This window comes from Doryrhamphus excisus, chromosome 7 (assembly GCF_030265055.1).
Source record: "Doryrhamphus excisus isolate RoL2022-K1 chromosome 7, RoL_Dexc_1.0, whole genome shotgun sequence".
Classification (NCBI taxonomy): domain Eukaryota; kingdom Metazoa; phylum Chordata; class Actinopteri; order Syngnathiformes; family Syngnathidae; genus Doryrhamphus; species Doryrhamphus excisus.
This window is the reverse complement of record NC_080472.1, coordinates 330522-348595: the sequence shown is the minus strand read 5'-3', so window position 1 is coordinate 348595 and position 18074 is coordinate 330522. Positions and strand designations below refer to the sequence as shown.

At 37.5% G+C, this 18074-nt stretch overlaps 1 protein-coding gene across 3 annotated transcripts; it reads left to right on the top strand.

The window, feature by feature from the left end:
* The first annotated feature begins 299 nt into the window (after nucleotides 1-299).
* Nucleotides 300-16848, top strand: LOC131132136 (caprin-1-like). Of its 3 annotated transcripts, none has more exons than XM_058077471.1 (17): nucleotides 300-465; nucleotides 1691-1825; nucleotides 5305-5367; nucleotides 5468-5554; nucleotides 5723-5964; nucleotides 6924-7006; nucleotides 8529-8696; nucleotides 8794-8846; nucleotides 8971-9054; nucleotides 9162-9308; nucleotides 10947-11055; nucleotides 12378-12439; nucleotides 14144-14278; nucleotides 14447-14609; nucleotides 14692-14880; nucleotides 14956-15065; nucleotides 16441-16848. In XM_058077471.1, exons 2-17 carry the CDS (start codon nucleotides 1691-1693, stop codon nucleotides 16525-16527), a joined length of 1917 nt encoding a protein of 638 aa, XP_057933454.1. In that variant the 5' UTR covers nucleotides 300-465; the 3' UTR covers nucleotides 16528-16848. The 3 variants fall into 3 exon arrangements, with proteins under 3 accessions (XP_057933454.1, XP_057933453.1, XP_057933455.1); XM_058077470.1 differs by having other exon boundaries at nucleotides 301-465; nucleotides 9144-9308; XM_058077472.1 differs by lacking the exon at nucleotides 14144-14278 and having other exon boundaries at nucleotides 301-465; nucleotides 9144-9308.
* Nucleotides 16849-18074: the final 1226 nt, after the last annotated feature.

Here is an 18074-nt window from a genome sequence, read left to right as displayed (position 1 = left end):
ACTAGCCTCGTATTTGATACGGTTGCAAATGATTTTCATCAGGAAACGTTGAGGCCACTAAAGAGGGGTCCTTGTAGCTTCTCTTAGCTCAGCGGAAGGTCCTTAGCCGATTTGTGTGTACGCCTGAGCATTTTTCCGAATAAAAAATGCCACACACAGTTAAAATATTTATTTAAAATAATATTTTTATATATGTATGTATATATAATTAAATTAATTAACAGAATTAGTCTCGACCTTTGGTACGATTGCAAATGATTCCTATCAGGCAATGTTGAAGCCACCAAAAAGACGGGTCCTTGTAGCCTTTCCTAGCTCAGCAGTCGCCCCTCCGCCGGTTTGTGTGTAGCCTGAGCATCTTTCTGGAAACAAAATACCACAGAAAGTGAAAGCCTTCACATTTTACCGACACAACTGCCGTTAATTCCGTCGACGGAAATCTCTTTGAAGACAAAGAGTATAAAGGTGAGTCGTTTATGTCTTACAATCACGGAAAGACGAGTAAGTACAAAATCCCCTTTTGTCGTGTTCAGTTGAGACGGCAGCACAAAACGAGCTGTCGCAGCGTCCATTCGTTGTCTTTTTTGTTTTTTTTTCCGCACTTGTAGCCATCAAACTATGTCGTTTACAAACTGTAAAGTATACGTTATACACATATGTGGCGTGAATTACATACGGTCAACTCGGAAAAAATGGGCGTAGAGCGTTAATTAAGGGGCTAGCTTAGATGCTAACAATGGGAATGGAGCAGCATTGACTGCTTATTATGCGATATGCAAATATTTTGTATTTAACTATAGCAGGCTGCTTCGGTTTTTACGCCAATACCCCCCAGTATCCGAGTGAATAAACACGGTGTTCAATTAGCTAAACGTTACGTAACATTTCGCCCTGTTAAAACACGCTAGCTGTTTTCACTTTTTTAGCAGTGAGCTTGAAATGCTACACTGGTCGTTTTTTGTACTAATCCTCGTGTACTAAGTAGTTCAAAGTCGGCCATTTGTTGTTTTTAAACCAGTACAACCAGCCCCAAAAACAATTATTCACAAAGGAGGACGCCTACACGGTGGATAGAAGCTCGATGTTTTTTTTTTTGGTTTTTTTGTGCGTTACATCTGTCGATGATGGGGTGTCACAAGATCTCGCGAGATTAAAACGTACTCGTTTATGCAAAAAGTATTGTGTGCACTAGATCTGGTGTGATAAATAAATTAATCGCAGTAAATTAAAATATTACATTGCCGTGTGCATTCATGTTTTCCTTGTCTATTACTTCCTTAAGAGGGTTCACTCTGGGCATTGCTGCCAGCCATGCTTATCATATTTTTTTCACTCAAGACCTGCATGTCGTGATGAGGCCCTCCTTACGATAAAGCCAGAAATAAAAACAACATGGTGAAAATATTCTCATCGATCCCAAGTTACTCACACAAGCTAGCTTCCTGCTAGCTTCCATTCAAGCACTGTCAAATTGAGCCAACATTCGCCGGCGTTTATCGCCATTCCAAGCTGTTTAGGTCAAAAGGGGATTGTTTAGTGGTCTGCTGAGTAAATACTTCCACACACACATAAACGTTCCACAGGGACAAATGCTCCAAACACATGCAACGACAAAAAAAGCAGTATTTTTCTGTTGCGTGTGTTTTTAATATACATATTTTGACTAACTCGCCACCAACTCTCACTGTAGATGCCTTCAGCAATGGTTGGCAACAATGCTGTCCAGTCTGCCATTCCAGAGCTTGGAAACGGAAGTCAGTCGGAGACCATGAAGCAGGTTCTCGGCGTGATTGATAAGAAAGTTCGCAACATGGAGAAAAAAAAGGTAATGTACCCCCCCGCCCCTAAAGTCTTTTATTATAGGGATAGTTAAGATGTTTTGGCATGAAGTTCTTACATCCCAATAATACCACCTCTGACAAAAAAAAACAAGACCTCACAAATCGCTGGGGGTTATATTTGTCTCGTATATTCTTATATTTGCCATATCCCAGTGCACCATCGCCTGTGTATTCTCGTGCGGGAATTTTGGTTTGTGTGTGAAATACACACATAAACAAAATGGCTGCTGTGCTCCATCGTGACATACCCAAGAATGGCCAATCGTCATTTTTTTTGTCGTATTGTTATTCTTGTAAAATGGCAACTATTTTCCTCTTTTTTTTCTTTTTTTGGGGGGGAATTGAACCCTGGTCTCCTAGCTGTGAGGTCTGCGTGCTAACTACTCGACCGCCGTGCCATGCCGCTGGATTAAAACATTTTATAAATATAATTATGTATGAATATTATAATAGGATTAAAACATTTTATAAATATAATTATGTATGAATATAATAATAATAGGATTAAAACATTTTATAAATAAAATTATGTATGAATATAATAGGATTAAAACATTTTATAAATAGTATGAATATAATAATAGGATTAAAACATTTTATAAATATAATTGTGTGAATATAATAGGATTAAAACATTTTATAACTACAATTATGTATGAATATAATAATAGGATTAAAACATTTTATAAATATAATTATGTATGAATATTATAATAATAGGATTAAAACATTTTATAAATATAATTATGTATGAATATTATAATAATAGGATTAAAACATTTTATAAATATAATTGTATGAATATTATAATAATAGGATTAAAACATTTTATAAATATAATTATGTATGAATATTATAATAATAGGATTAAAACATTTTATAAATATAATTATGTATGAATAAAATAACAGGATTAAAACATTTTATAAATATAATTATGTACGAATAAAATAATAGGATTAAAACATTTTATAAATATAATTATGTATGAATATAATAATAGGATTAAAACATTTTATAAATATAATTATGTATGAATATAATAATAGGATTTAAACATTTCATAAATATAATTGTGCATGAATAAAGATATAACAACAATACATCTTTAAAGACCCCACGTCCACTTGAAATTGTTATTTGGGTGCGTGAGGAGATTTGTGTCAAAGTCAACAATCTCTTTTTTTTTTTTTTTTTCAGAAAACTATTTTCCTCTTAATATTTTGACTTTATTCTTGTAATATTAGTGCTGAATTTTAAATTTTTAATGCTGTTTTTTTAGTTTTCTTGTTATATTATTAAAATGTTTTGCAGGACAATAAAAAATAAAGAAATTAACAAAAATCTAAATGCAAGATAATTATTAAAAACTAATGTAAATGATTACTGTATTAGGTTGAATTATCAGAAATCACAAATGTGCCTGGATCCACGTGTAGTGTGTATATCTGTATGAATATTACTCATTTTGCATGATTAAAAGGTGATAACACTGGGGAACAATATTTTTTCAACTTTCTGTTGCATTGGATTTTTTAACTGATTCTGAATGATTTTTAGGTGCTGATTTCAAATCTGAAATTAGTTTTTCTCCATAAGCTCTAGTTTTCATGCAATTTGAGATAGATGAAATAGTCTAAATATATAAACTTACGTAACCCAAATCTATGCGTTTTGAGATTATATACATAGATTCCATTCCTGTTCCAGTTTTCAAAGGTTTGCCTTCATTAAACGATAAAGACATTGGACATGATACGAACGAGGAAGACAGTTGTGACAATGAATTGCCAGAAACTGAGTGGGAACAATCCGAGGAATGTTCTTCAGAGACTGAATCTCCCCCAGTCCCCAAGCCTCTTCACCAAACTGAACTGAATGACTTAGTTCGGGATTTAGGTCTTTCAAAGAAAGCAGCTGAGCTTTTGGCATCAAGATTACAAGGCAAAAATCTTGTTGATCACACTGTTAAAGTGTCATATTACAGAAAGCGCGACCAGCTTTTTGTGACCTTCTTTTCTGAAGACAGACAGTTTGTTTACTGCCATGATATCCCAGGTCTTCTCAAAGAACTGGGTGTTCCTCACTATGATCCAACTGAATGGCGGCTCTTTATAGACAGTTCTAAACGCAGTCTCAAGTGTGTTCTTTTGCATAATGGCAATGTTTACGGGGCAGTGCCTGTAGGTCATTCAATTCATCTGCGGGAAGACTATGATGACATCAGAATGGTCATGGAATTCTTAAAATATCGTGAGCACAACTGGATCATTTGTGTAGACTTGAAAATGGTAAACTTCCTTCTTGGTCAACAGAAAGGTTTCACCAAGTTTCCATGTTTCCTCTGCATGTGGGACAGTCGAGCACGAGACAGACACTGGGTCCAGAAGGACTGGCCTGTTCGTGAAACCCACGAACATGCCAAATATCACACATGACCCAATTGTTGACAGAGATAGGATCATCTTTCCTCCTCTGCACATCAAACTAGGTTTGATGAAACAATTTGTCAAGGCACTGGATACCGAAGGTGAATGTTTCCAACACATAATCAAAGCTATACCAGGGTTGTCGTTCGAGAAGATCAAAGCAGGTGTGTTTGATGGCCCACAGATTCGAACCCTCATTCTGATGATCAGTTTGTTACCAAGATGACCGCCTTGGAGAGGGCAGCATGGTTATTCTTTGTGGCAGTCGCTTAGAACTTCCTTGGAAACAACAAGGCAGAGAACTACAATGAACTTGTGAACAGAATGCTCCTCGCTTTTCGTGCTCTCAGGTGCAACATGAGCATCAAGCTTCATTTCTTGAACAGCCACCTTGACCAGTTCCCTGAAAACCTGGGGGCTGTGAGTGACGAACAAGGAGAGCGGTTCCACCAAGACCAAAAGATCATGGAAAACGCTACCAAGGTCGCTGGGACAAAAGCATGATGGCCGACTACTGCTGGAGTATTAAACGAGATTGCCCAGATGAAGTGTACAAACGCAAAAGTTACAAACGCAAATTCCTGCCTGACTAAAATACTGTACTGACAGAAAGTGATAAGCGTTATTAGCTGTGATTGACTCTTATCTGAAGAACGTTGTAAATTATGCTTATCTCACGTTGCGATAAAGACTGTTTTCTGAGAAACGCTTCCAGAAAAACATATGGCACTTCTAACAATGGTGTACTTTAATCTAAAATCACATTTTAATGTTCTGTTTCTTTTGCCTTGTTAAATATACTGATTTGTGGCTGACATTGCAATATCCTATAATAATGCTCGATTTTTTCCATTTTTAATCAAAATTAAAGATTGCATAAAATCTGTAGCTTGCAGAAAAAAACTAACTTCAGATTTGAACTCAGCACACTTAAATTGACTAAAAACAAGTCTTACTTTAAATGCAACATTTTGAGTGTTCCCCAGTGTAATTAATTTCACGTTGTACCCCATTTATGTCTTATTTCCTCCCAGTCCAAGTTGGATGACTATCAAGCAAAGAAGGATAAAGGAGAAAGACTGAACCAGGATCAGCTGGTATGTACATGAGGTCTGCCGTAGCATGCTCAAAATGTGACCGTTTATATGACCCATTCAATCAGAAGTCAGTAATGTCTTTTCCCTGCTGTCCTTGAAGGAGGCCTTGTCAAAGTACCAGGAGATCCTCAACAACATCGACTTTGCTCGAGAGTTGCAGAAGATCTTCCTGACTCTGGGCCAGGAGGTGAGTCCGAAACTGCTGTGCGTTCAATGTCCGCCCGCCAGGTTGTACGCTTTAGGTTCGGCTCTGGAGTCGAGCGGGATCCGCGTAAAATGGGCGTCACCTCCCACCGGCGCAGCACGATCCATTTGACAACCTGAGCCATAATCACCCACAAGCATGTTTATTTAGATCCAGAAGACGGTGAAGAAAACGGCCAGACGGGAACAGCTGCAACGAGAGGAGATGGAACAACTCCGGCTCAAAACGGTCCTGGAGCTGCAGTTCTTACTGGACCAATTGGGAGATGAAAATGTCCGGCAGGACCTCAAACGCCCCGATGCCTCCGGCGCCTCCCTGCTCACGGACGCCGAACTCGCATCCCTCGATGAGTTCTACAAAATAGTTGGACCAGATCGCAACTGTGACTTAAGGTACGGTGTCTTTGTGTTGGTGTGTGATGTTTGTACTGCAGGGGTGTCCAAAGTGCGGTCTCGGGGCCATTTGCGGCCACGGTGCCGGAGAGAAGGCTATGACCGTTACAATGTGGTTTTTGTCCCGGTCGCCGAACACTGGACCAGCTCTGCGGTCAAACTGGAAGAGGTGGCCAGGGACCGGGAAGTCTGGGCTTCCCAACTGAGACTGCCGCCCCTTTTATCCGGACCCGGATAAGCGGAAGAAGATGGGTGGTTGCGGAAAACTTCCAATGTTACAAAAATGAAGTCAAAATATTATTATATAATATATATATATTATTCGGGCGGCACGGCGGTCGAGTGGTTAGCGCGCAGACCTCACAGCTAGAAGACCAGGGTTCAATACCACCCTCGGCTATCTCTGTGTGGAGTTTGCATGTTCTCCCCGTGCATGCGTGGGTTTTCTCCGGGTACTCCGGTTTCCTCCCACATTCCAAAAACATTCTAGGTTAATTAGCGACTCCAAATTGTCCATAGGTATGAATGTGAGTGTGAATGGTTGTTTGTCTATATGTGTTCTGTGATTGGCTGGCGATCAGTCCGGGGTGTACCCCGCCTTTCGCCTTTCACACTCACATTCATACCTATGGACAATTTGGAGTCGCTAATCAACCAAGCATGTTTTTTGGAATGTGGGAGGAAACCGGAATACCCGGAGAAAACCCACGCATGCACGGGGAGAAAACAGAGATGGCCGAGGGTGGAATTGAACCCTGTTCTATATATATATTATAATATATTATTGTAGCCTTTATAAAAATCAAAGTAGTCCTTGTTTCCTTTCATTATTCCCAACGTGGCTCTCGCTGGAAGCAGTTTGGACACCCCCGGTCTACTCCATTGTTGTACGGAGGCTCGCTCGCTAGCGGCCCATGTCGAGCATCAATGTCGTAAGCTAACGGCTTCCCGACTTGCAGGTTGACTGAACAATACGAAGAGGCCTCACTGCACCTGTGGGAGCTGCTGGAGGGCAGAGACAAGGCCGTGGCAGGAACTTCATGTAAGTTCAAGTTTTCATTTTCTTCTCACTTTCCATGTGTGCGTTGTGGGGCAGGACGGACGCCATGCTAAGTAAATATTGCTGATATCATATATGTCATAAAAAAATTAGCTGTTGGATAATTGGGCTACAATTTCCTGTCCATAATCATAAACATTTTTCGAGACCACTGTTTTAATTATTACTATTGAGAGGTTGTAATTCACATTCGAACCACTAGATGGTCCTCAAGTCCACCTGTGTAGAGCCTGTCTCTGTTGAAGAAAATAAAAGTTTTGTAGTTTATTGTTAAACTAATGTAGGGGTCATAGGTCACATGACCTGAACCGGACCACATTTCTGTAGTGGCTCACTAAACCGTAATGCTGCTGAAAAAAGAGAGGCATCATTTCACGTTAGGCGCAATGTCTACCTAAATCACAGGTTTTCCAAAGTGTGGCACAGGGGCCGTGTCCTGCTCACACATTCTATAAATATTTCATAACAAGGCACGTAAAGAATAATCAACAATAATTTTACAAGACTAAAGTCCTAATATTCTGAGGGGAAAAAAAGAGGCATAATTTCATGAAAATAATGTAAGATGAGAGAAAAAAACATTTGAGAGTTGAAACAAAAGAACAAATTAAATTGTAATTTTTTTTGGAAAATTACCTTGCAGAGACATACATGGACGATAAAGTAAAAAAAATATATATAAATAAAGGGATAATTATGTGAACAAATAGTGTCCCCCAGCTCCTTGCCCTGAGTCAGCTGGGATAGGCTCCAGCATAACCCCACCGCCCTAATGATATGCATGCCGCTTATCCTGTAGATGGATTGATGGAAGTTAAAATTAAATAAAATTAAAAATTTAAAAACAAATTTTATGAGAGAAGAGCAAAAGAGAATATTATTATTATTCATAATATTAATATTACTATTCTATTATTATTATAATTATTATTATCTTATTATTTATAATAATAATAGAATAGCATACCCGCGCCGCCCTAATGATATGCATGCCGCTTATCCTGTAGATGGATGGATGGATGGAAGTTAAAATTAAATAAAATTATTATTATTTTTTTTATGAGAATAAAAACGTGTATTCTATCAGTTCTGCTGTATAGAATTGCCGTTTATGATATTTGCATAAGTAATTTGTACCGACGGTCAAATATTTCTAACATGTTGGCTTTCAACTGTTACTTTAGCAACATAGCGAGCGACACCGTCTGCGAGCGCGCCACCATTTTGCGCAGTTTCGTTTTATATATATATTTACCTCGCTGATTAAACGCCTCGCTTAAAGCGTTGACAGTCTGGACAAAGGCTCCGCCCGCACATCAAACTGGCGCTTTTGTGCCTTTTGTGTATCCATTGTATCTCCACTCCATCCTCTATTGTGTCATTTTTGTTTGATAGACGTCATGATGGATGTCATTGTGCTGCAGTGGCAAAAAAAAAATGCTATAAGCTGTCAAGACAATGTACCAACACAATTGTAATGTCATTTTTCAAAATAAAATGACAGACAAGTCGCTGAAGAACACTCTGGACAAGTTGCTACAAAGCGGCTACTTTGACCGAGCGCCCAGCGGTCACAATGGAACGTGTGAGGAGGAGGAAGTGGAGGAGCAGGAAAAGCAAACGGCGGCGGTGGCGGCTGACTGTAACGTGGAGGAGCAACCATCCGAACCTGGTAGATTTGACTTGCGTTACGATATTTCGGTGCTCCGGAGTATGTGTGTAAGCTTAACTGCATGATCTCTTCTTCTTCTTCTTCTTCTTCTTCTTAGAAGGACCAGTTACTGAAAATCATCCCGAGGCGGTGAAAGTGGAAACCACGGAGGTGAGACTCGATGGCCAACTGCACTGCATCAGGAATATACCAACTCGAAATGCATATTTTTCAGGAATATACCAACTCAAATGCGGTTTTCGATCGCTGATCTGTCCTTTCTCCATCTTGGTAGTTTGTCAACAGGCAGTTCATCCCGGAGAGCACCTACAGCAGTACAGACGCTGAACAGGCGGAGGAGTGGTCAGTGGACGTACAGGTACATGGCGTTCCCGCGGTGCAGCATCCCGTTTCTTCTGTCTGTCATGGGGGGGGTGGCTGATCATTACTCTTACATCTTTTTCCAAGATGGTCAATTCCCTCCAGCTCCAGGCCCCCCCCGCCCAGCTGGCTCCGGAACCGATTGCCGCCGTGAACCATGTCAATCCCTCGCCGCCTACCGACCCGGTAGTCAGGAAGCAGGTGGTGCAAGATCTCATGGCCCAGATGCAAGGGACTTATAACTTCATGCAGGTGAGAGGGAACCGCGTTCGGTGTCGAGGAGTTGCAGTGTCCGCACAAGAAGCCCAAAACAAATGACACATGTACAGTTTCTACATGTGGACATGTAGAACACGGGTGTCCAAAGTGCGCCTCGTTAAATATAACTTAACAGGAAAAAAGTGAATTAAGTCAAAATATTAAGAGGGAAAAAGTCATCTCAAGAGATATTATATTACCAGGAAAGGCAATGTAATTTTACTAGCATAATGTTAAAATATTTATTAAAAAAAAAAAAAAGAGGTTTAAGCCATAGTATCATGAGGAAAAAAAGAGCAGCAGAAATGGAAAAAAATAGAATAAAGTTATTAGAAATTTGAAGGATAAAGTTAAAATATTGAGGGGAAAAATATTACAATTTTAAGAGAATAAATTATGAATTAAAATATAAATATAAACATTTATCAAAACTCTTAAGGGAAACAATAAAAATGTGTTCCTTGCATTTCTTGCAGTACGTCTCGAAAGACAGGAAAAAAATGAATTAAGTCAAAATATTAAGAGGGGAAAAAGTCATCTCAAGAGATATTATATTACCAGGAAAGGTAATTTCATTTTACCAGCATAATGTTAAAATATATATTTAAAAAAAGGTTTCTTTAGCCATAGTATCATGAGGAAAAAAAAGAGCAGCAGAAATGGAAAAAAATAGAATAAAGTTATTAGAAATTTGATGGATAAAGTTAAAATATTGAGGGGAAAAATGTTACAATTTTAGGAGAATAAATTATAAATTAAATTATAAACATAAACATTTATAAAAACTCTTAAGGGAAACAAAATAAAAATGTGTTCCTTTACAGCCATGCATTTCTTGCAGTACGTCTCGAAAGACAGGGAAAAAAATGAATTAAGTCAAAATATTAAGAGGGGAAAAGGTCATCTCAAGAGATATTATATTACCAGGAAAGGCAATGTAATTTTACTAGCATAATGTTAAAATATTTTTTTTAAAAAAAGATTTCTTAAGCCATAGTATCATGAGGAAAAAAAAGAGCAGCAGAAAATGAAAAAAATAGAATAAAGTCATTAGAAATTTGAAGGATAAAGTTAAAATATTGAGGGGAAAAATATTACAATTTTAGGAGAATAAATTAAATTATAAATATAAACATTTATAAAAACTCGTAAGGGAAACAAAATAAAAATGTGTTCCTTTACAGCCATGCATTTCTTGCAGTACGTCTTGAAAGACAGGAAAAAAATGAATTAAGTCAAAATATTAAGAGGGGAGAAAGTCATCTCAAGAGATATTATATTACCAGGAAAGGCAATTTCATTTTACTACCATAATGTTAAAATATTAAAAAAAAAAAACAGGTTTCTTTAGCCATAGTATCATGAGGAAAAAAAGAGCAGCAGAAATAGAATAAAGTTATTAGAAATTTGAAGGATAAAATTAAAATATTGAGGGAAAAATGTTACAATTTTATGAGAATAAATTATTAATTATAAATTAAATTATAAATTAAATTATAAATATAAACATTTATAAAAACTCTTAAGGGAAACAAAATAAAAATGTGTTCCTTTACAGCCATGCATTTCTTGCTGTACGTCTCAAAAGAAAGAACAACTTTTTTTTTTACATTGCTGTTGTTGATTCCCCAGGACTCGATGTTGGAGTTTGACGGCCAGGCCCTCGACCCGGCTATTGTGTCCGCCCAGCCCATGAAGCCTGTCCAGACCGTAGACCTACAACAGATGGCCTGTGCTTCGTGTGAGTACACTTTCCCGCACCGAGAACCGCATTTAGGCGGCTGTGAAGCCTGATTGTAATGCTTTACACTTTTGTAGATGTTTAAATAGAAAATACGAGTTGTCGATCCCATTAATTGTTCATGTTCTGGTTAAAAATTTTTTTTTAAAAAAAGCATATTCACTTGGTTTTCTTTGAAATAAGTAAAAAAAAATCCACAAGTAGCTCTCAGCTATTTTCATCTTCACTGCTCACATTTGAGCTCGGCCGATCCAAACTGCGTAGGAGGCACTGCCGCTCGGATCACAACAAATATCGATTTGTTGTGCATCACTTCCTGTTTCGCTAACCTACACGAGGCGGCGTTAAACATCAATGTATTGATTTCTTTCCCAATACAGGTGATCTTTGGGTTACAAAGCAGTTTCCTTCCTAGACTAACATTAGGCGGAATGTCTACCTAAATCACAGCTTTTCCAAAGTGTGGCACGGGGGCCGTGTGCTGCTCACACATTCTGTAAATATTTCATAACAAGGGACGTAAAGAATAATCAACAATAATTTTATAAGACTAAAGTCCTCATAATCTGAGGGGAAAAAAAGAGGCATAATTTAATGAAAATAACGCTAGATGAGAGAAAAAACATTTGAGTAGCATAAGAAAGTTGAAACAAAAGAACAAATTAAATTGTAATTTTTTGGAAATTTTACCTTGCAGAGACATATAGGGGCGATAAAGTAAAAATAATAATTAATAAAGGGATAATTATGGGATAGGCTCCAGCATACCCCCGCCACCCTAATGATAAGCATGGCGCTTATCCTGTCGATGGATGGATGGAAGTTAAAATTAAATAAAACGTAAAAATTTTAAAACAAATTTTATGAGAGAAAAAAGCAAAAGAGAATATTATTATTATTCATAATATTAATATTATATTATTATTCTATTATTATTATTATTATATATTATATTATATTTGAATAATTATATTCAAAAGAGAATAAAGTAAAATAATTGTAATAAAGTCATATTACAAAAAATTCATTTAAAATTATTTTAAAAAATTATAAAAAAAATATCAGAAATATCAAAATATTTAAAAAATTAGAAAAAACATGACATATAAAATAGTTAAAGTTCTTCAACGAGTCTCATGTTTACAGACCAAAATGACATTTTTTAAAAATGAATTATTGGAAATGTCGTCATCCACTTTGGTTGTGCTTTTTAATCCTGTGCACCAGAATGCACGAGAGCATCCAAATGGCGTGACGGGACCCACTGTGGTTTGTCCGTTCATTTCACTCACTTCCCCTCTCTCCTCCTCCTGACTTGACAGCTCTTTCGGAGTCCAGGCTTCCTCAAGTCGGTGCAGTCACGGGACTGAAAGAACCCACACAAGTAAGACGCCCACACAAAAGAGCAGAAAATGATCATAACGGCTGATGTGATGCTAGCGGGTGTACGTCTAAGCGTAGTCTTAATGCCGCTTCGAGTCTGTAAAGAGACACAGTCAGTAATGCAATGTAAGAGGTGCTGAGTATATACTGTTTTCATCTACAAGACAAATTCAGTTCCAGCTGCTCCAAATCCAGCTGTCCCTTGTTTATCTTGTTTCATTGGTTCCAGGCCTCACTGCAATAAGTGAATTTCAATGAAGTAGGCTTTTAATAATTGGAATATTTTCGTACATCTTTCAAAGAACACTTGACCAACGCAACTGAATTCATCACACAGCAACTTAATGCTCAACAAGCTTGGCAACCCCCTTGGAAGTCGGTGGAGGTCGGCATGTATACCAGTACAAGAATATATGTCATCTTTCAATGAACACTTGACCAACACAACTAAATTCATCACACAGCAACTTAACGCTCAACAAGCTTGACAACCCCCTTGGAAGTCAGTGGAGGTCGCCATGTATACCACTACAAGAACATATGTCATTTTTCAAAGAACACTTGACCAACACAACTAAATTCATCACACAGCAACTTAATGCTCAACAAGCTTGGCAACCCCCTTGGAAGTCAGTGGAGGTCGGCATGTATACCAGTACAGGAACATATGTGTCGTCTTTCAAAGAACACTTGACCAACGCAACTAAATTCATCACACAGCAACTTAATGCTCAACAAGCTTGACAACCCCTTGGAAGTCAGTGGAGGTCGCCATGTATACCACTACAAGAACATATGTCATTTTTCAAAGAACACTTGACCAACACAACTAAATTCATCACACAGCAACTTAATGCTCAACAAGCTTGGCAACCCCTTGGAAGTCAGTGGAGGTCGGCATGTATACCAGTACAAGAACATATGTGTAATCTTTAAAAGAGCACTTGACCAACGCAACTAAATTCATCACACAGCAACTTAATCTTTCAAAGAACACTTGACCAACGCAACTAAATTCATCACACAGCAACTTAATGCTCAACAAGCTTGGCAACCCCCTTGGAAGTCAGTGGAGGTCGGCATGTATACCAGTACCAGAACATATGTGTCATCTTTCAAAGGGCACTTGGCTAAAGCAACTAAATTCATCACACAGCAACTTAATGCTCAATATTGTATGTACAAACATGTCCCAATATGACCTTAAAATTAAAAAAAAAAAGTCAAGGTTTGAAAATTTTCCCATAATGCATTATGTCTGAGAAACGCATTCATTTTGTGTGCTGCAGTGACGTCAGCTTCCCTGTTTTTTTTTTAATTGCTTTGGGCTCTGAGCAGCATTGCAGCCATTTTCTATGCTTTCTCTTCTCAGTCAGACTGTTATTGGGTTGACAAGTTAGCATAGCTCATGCTACTTTATGACGCAGCAGTACCTCGGTTAACATGTTTTTCGGTTAGCATCCAAAATACCAACAACAAAACATTAGCATTCAAACATAGTGTAGCATGTTGGTGGCATTCGGCCGACGCCATTATTCCCATTATTGGATCCTACTTGGCGGAAATTCACTTAGCGCTTCCCGGTCTGGAACCAGTGATCCTTGCTAAACGAGGGGCGGCTGTATTGTTGCGTTGCAGGTCGTGTCTAACGTGGGATTTGTTCTCTCCGCCACGGCGATTTCCTTTTCCTCCCCTAACTCTGCAGGCTACAATGTCTCTGTCCTCTGAGCCGCCCTCTGCCTCCTCTTGCCCCCTCTCCTCCGCCTTCCCACCCGCCTCCAAAGCCACCCGCGCCGGGGGCATCAATGTCAACGCTGCACCCTTCCAGTCAGTGCAAGCGGTAATGCTTTGTAGTCCAGTTCGGTTCGGTCCAGAACAGAACATTCACGCATGCCATCTTGCTACCTTTTCTTTCCTAACACCGTCTTCATAGACTTTTCTACCGTTGGGACATTTGGGACCCGGCAGCTTCTCATGTGGGTGCTGTTTTTCCTCCCTTGCATGCTAGGTCTTCAACATGAACACGTCCGCGCCCCCCCCGGGCCCCACGGGCCACACGGACCCGCTGAAGCAGCCCAGCCAGTTCTCTGCCGGCTTTGCTCAGGGTTTCAGCGGCCCGTCGGATAATCCGGTGGACCAGCCCGACATCCCACAGGAGACGTTACAGTCAGGTGAGCGAAGGCGCCGTCAACTCCGCCCGACGAGCAGAACCGCGAGGCCCTCAAATGTGTCATCTCGTGCGTGGCTCTGCAGTTGTTGCCGGCTTCCAGACTCAAACCCAGGTCATGCCGTCGCCGGCCGGCCACGACGACTCCGCACCCGGTGCCGGTTTCGGACAGGCGGGCCAGTCCTTCTACAACAGCAGGTCGGTGCCCAGGGGCGGAGCCAGGAACGGCAGAGGAACCATGAACGGTTACCGGGGTTCCTCCAATGGATTTCGAGGTACCGAACAAAACAAACCAAAGGGAAACCAAACAAGGATGCAAGTCATCGTTTCTTTGTCTTTTTTGTCCTCAGGGGGATATGAAGGGTACCGCCCCCCCTTTTCCAACCCGCCCAGTGGTGGTTACGCTCAAAGCCAATTCAGCGCGGGGGGCCGCGACTACACGAACAACAACTACCAGAGGGTAAGCGTCATTTTTCTAGAATTCCAGAATTATGAATGGATTATTTTAGGGGTGCCGGTATTGACCCCAGAGGTACGCCGCACGCTAACAAGAGAAAAGTCACAATTTTACGAGCATAAACAATAATAATAATAATAATAATAATATGAGGTACAACAACGACATTTTAGTAGCAAAGTTCAAATATAAATAAGAAACAAAATAAAATTGTGATTTTTGGAAAAGTTGGGAATAAAGAAAAATGAAGTTGAATTTTATATGAATTTTTATATAAAATTCAATTTTTATATGAAGGAAAAAATGCAGAAAATTGAAAAATCTGCTTCATTTCACAAGAATAAAGTCAAAATACTAAGAGAAAAAGTTGTAAACTAAATTTAAAAAGTAACATTTTAGTACCGTAATGCCGAAATATTCGAGAATAAAGTTGCAATATTATTAGAAACAAAAACAATGTTGTAGTTTTTGGAAAAATTAGAAGAAGAAGAGTTGAAATAATTAGGTATTGAAACAGCAGAAATGGGGAAAAACAAACTTAAGTTTACATGGGGAAAAAAAATCAAAATATTTAGAGTAATATATTTAGTAGCATAGGTTTGAAATATTCAAGAAAAGATTGGATATTTGTTTTCAAATAAAGTTGGCATTTTGGAAAAATAGTTTGTATGTATGTATGTATAATATTATAGGGATAAAGTATAAATATTCTAAAAAATGTACAGAATTATTTTAGTTTCAATATTTGAAATATTAGGGGTGCCAGTATTGACCCCAGGGGTACGCCGCACGCTAATAATAATAATATGAGGTACAACAACGGCATTTTAGTAGCAAAGTTCAAATATAAATAAGAAACAAAACAAAATAAAGTTGTGATTTTTGGAAAAGTTGGGAATAAAGATGAGACAAAAAATAAATATGAAGGAAAAAATTATGAAAATGGAAAAATCTGCTTCATTTGAAGACAAAAAGTTGTCAACTAAATTTAAAAAGTAACATTTTAGTACCGTAATGCCGAAATATTCGAGAAGAAAGTTGCAATATTATTAGAAACAATACAAAAATAATATTTTTGGAAAAATTAGAAGACAGTCGAAATAGTTCGGTATTGAAATACAACAGCGGAAATGGGGAAAAACAAACAAAGTTTACATGGAAAAAAAATCAAAATATTTAGAGTATTATATTTAGTAGCATAGGTTTGAAATATTCAAGAAAATTTGATATTTGTTTTCAAATAAAGTTGGCATTTTGGAAAAATATTTTTGGGAGGGAAATGTATAATATTATGGAAATAAAGTATAAATATTACAAAAAATGTACAGAATTAGTTTAGTTTTAATATTTGAAAAAAATTCCAAACAATGTTTTACAGGAGGGCTACCAACAAGGTTACAAGCGAGGCGCCGCCCAAGGACCTCGGGGGCTGTCTAGGGGCAACGCCCAGGCCATGCGATCCTAACAACGGTCTCACCGCTCCACGTTGAAAACATTCAGGATTTTTTCGAATGTGTTCACCTCCAGCTCACTTTTGTAATCTTTCCACTCACAATCCATCTTTTTTTTTTTTTTTTTCAAAAAAATTCCCGACCGATTTAATCCCGAGTGCGCCTGCTTTTTTTTTTTCTTCGTCTGCCCAAATCCTCTAAATGTCAGAAGACAAACTGCTGAAGTCGGCAACACGTAGGATTATCAGCAAGTATAAAAAAAATAGATATTCCTGTAAACTTGAAAGATTTCATTAATTTATTTTTTGTACAAAATAAATGCAAAAAATACCCTGCCACTGTCAAAAATAATTCCCAGATTTTCCTCTGGCATGTGCTTGTTTTTCACTTCGCCCCCCCTCCCCATCCCCAATCCCCCTCCCCACATCTTGTAGACATGACAATTTCTTTTGTAAACTCACTATCACCATCACCTCTTTGTATGCTGATGTTATCAGTCGAGACTGTTTCAATAAATAAAGCTGTGTTCTATTACACTGCTGCTATGAATACATGTTTTTATTTGTAAAAAAAAAAAATTTTTAATGCAGGCGTACATATTTTCACAACTGAATTTGTTAGTAGCCTACATTAATTAATGTCTCGTTTGTTGTGGTTAATTAGTTCCAGACTCAATCATGATTGAATAGCCGCAAAGTGAGTTTTAAGCCAAGCCTAGGAACCAACATTCTAGAAAGACCTGAAAAATTATTTAAAAAAAAAAAATTTCGATCCCTCCTGCTACATCTTCTTATTCTCCAGCTTACCAAGTGTGTTAGTGTTGTGAATGGCGGAAACGGAGACATTTGAGTAGCATAGCATAAGAAAGTTGAAACAAAAGAACAAATTAAATTGTAATTTTTTTGGAAGATTACCTTGCAGAGACATATAGGGACGATAAAGTAAAAATAATAATTAATAAAGGGATAATTATGGGATAGGCTCCAGCATACCCCCGCCACCCTAATGATAAGCATGCCGCTTATCCTGTCGATGGATGGATGGAAGTTAAAATTAAATAAAACTTGAAAATTTAAAAACAGAGTAAAAGAGAATATTATTATTATTCATATTATTATTATATTAATATTCTATTATTTTATTATTATCTATTATATATTATATTATAATATATTTGAATAATTATATTCAAAAGAGAATAAAGTAAAATAATTGCAATAGTCATTACAAAAAATTATTAAATTATATAATAAAATTAAATAAAACTTAAAAATTTAAAAAGAGCAAAAGAGAATATTATTATTATTCATATTAATATATTAATATTATTATTGTCTTATATTATTATTCTATTATTATTATCTATTATATTATATTATATTTGAATAATTATATTCAAGAGAATAAAGTAAAATAATTGGAATAAAGTCATAATACAAAAAATAATAAATTATTAAAAAAATTATTAAAAAATTATTTAAAAAATTATATCAGAAATGTCAAAATATTTAGAAAATTTGAAAAAACATGACATATAAAATAGTTAAAGTTCTTCAGCGAG

What these genes read in the sequence shown, in the direction of transcription:
- LOC131132136 (XM_058077470.1), top strand. Translation starts at nt 1,691, where the DNA reads ATGCCTTCAGCAATGGTTGGCAACAATGCTGTCCAGTCTGCCATTCCA. An exon ending in GGACTTATAACTTCATGCAG is followed by an intron (nt 9,309 to 10,946) that starts GTGAGAGGGAAC and finishes TTGATTCCCCAG; the next exon opens with GACTCGATGTTGGAGTTTGA. An exon ending in CGAACAACAACTACCAGAGG is followed by an intron (nt 15,066 to 16,440) that starts GTAAGCGTCATT and finishes AATGTTTTACAG; the next exon opens with GAGGGCTACCAACAAGGTTA.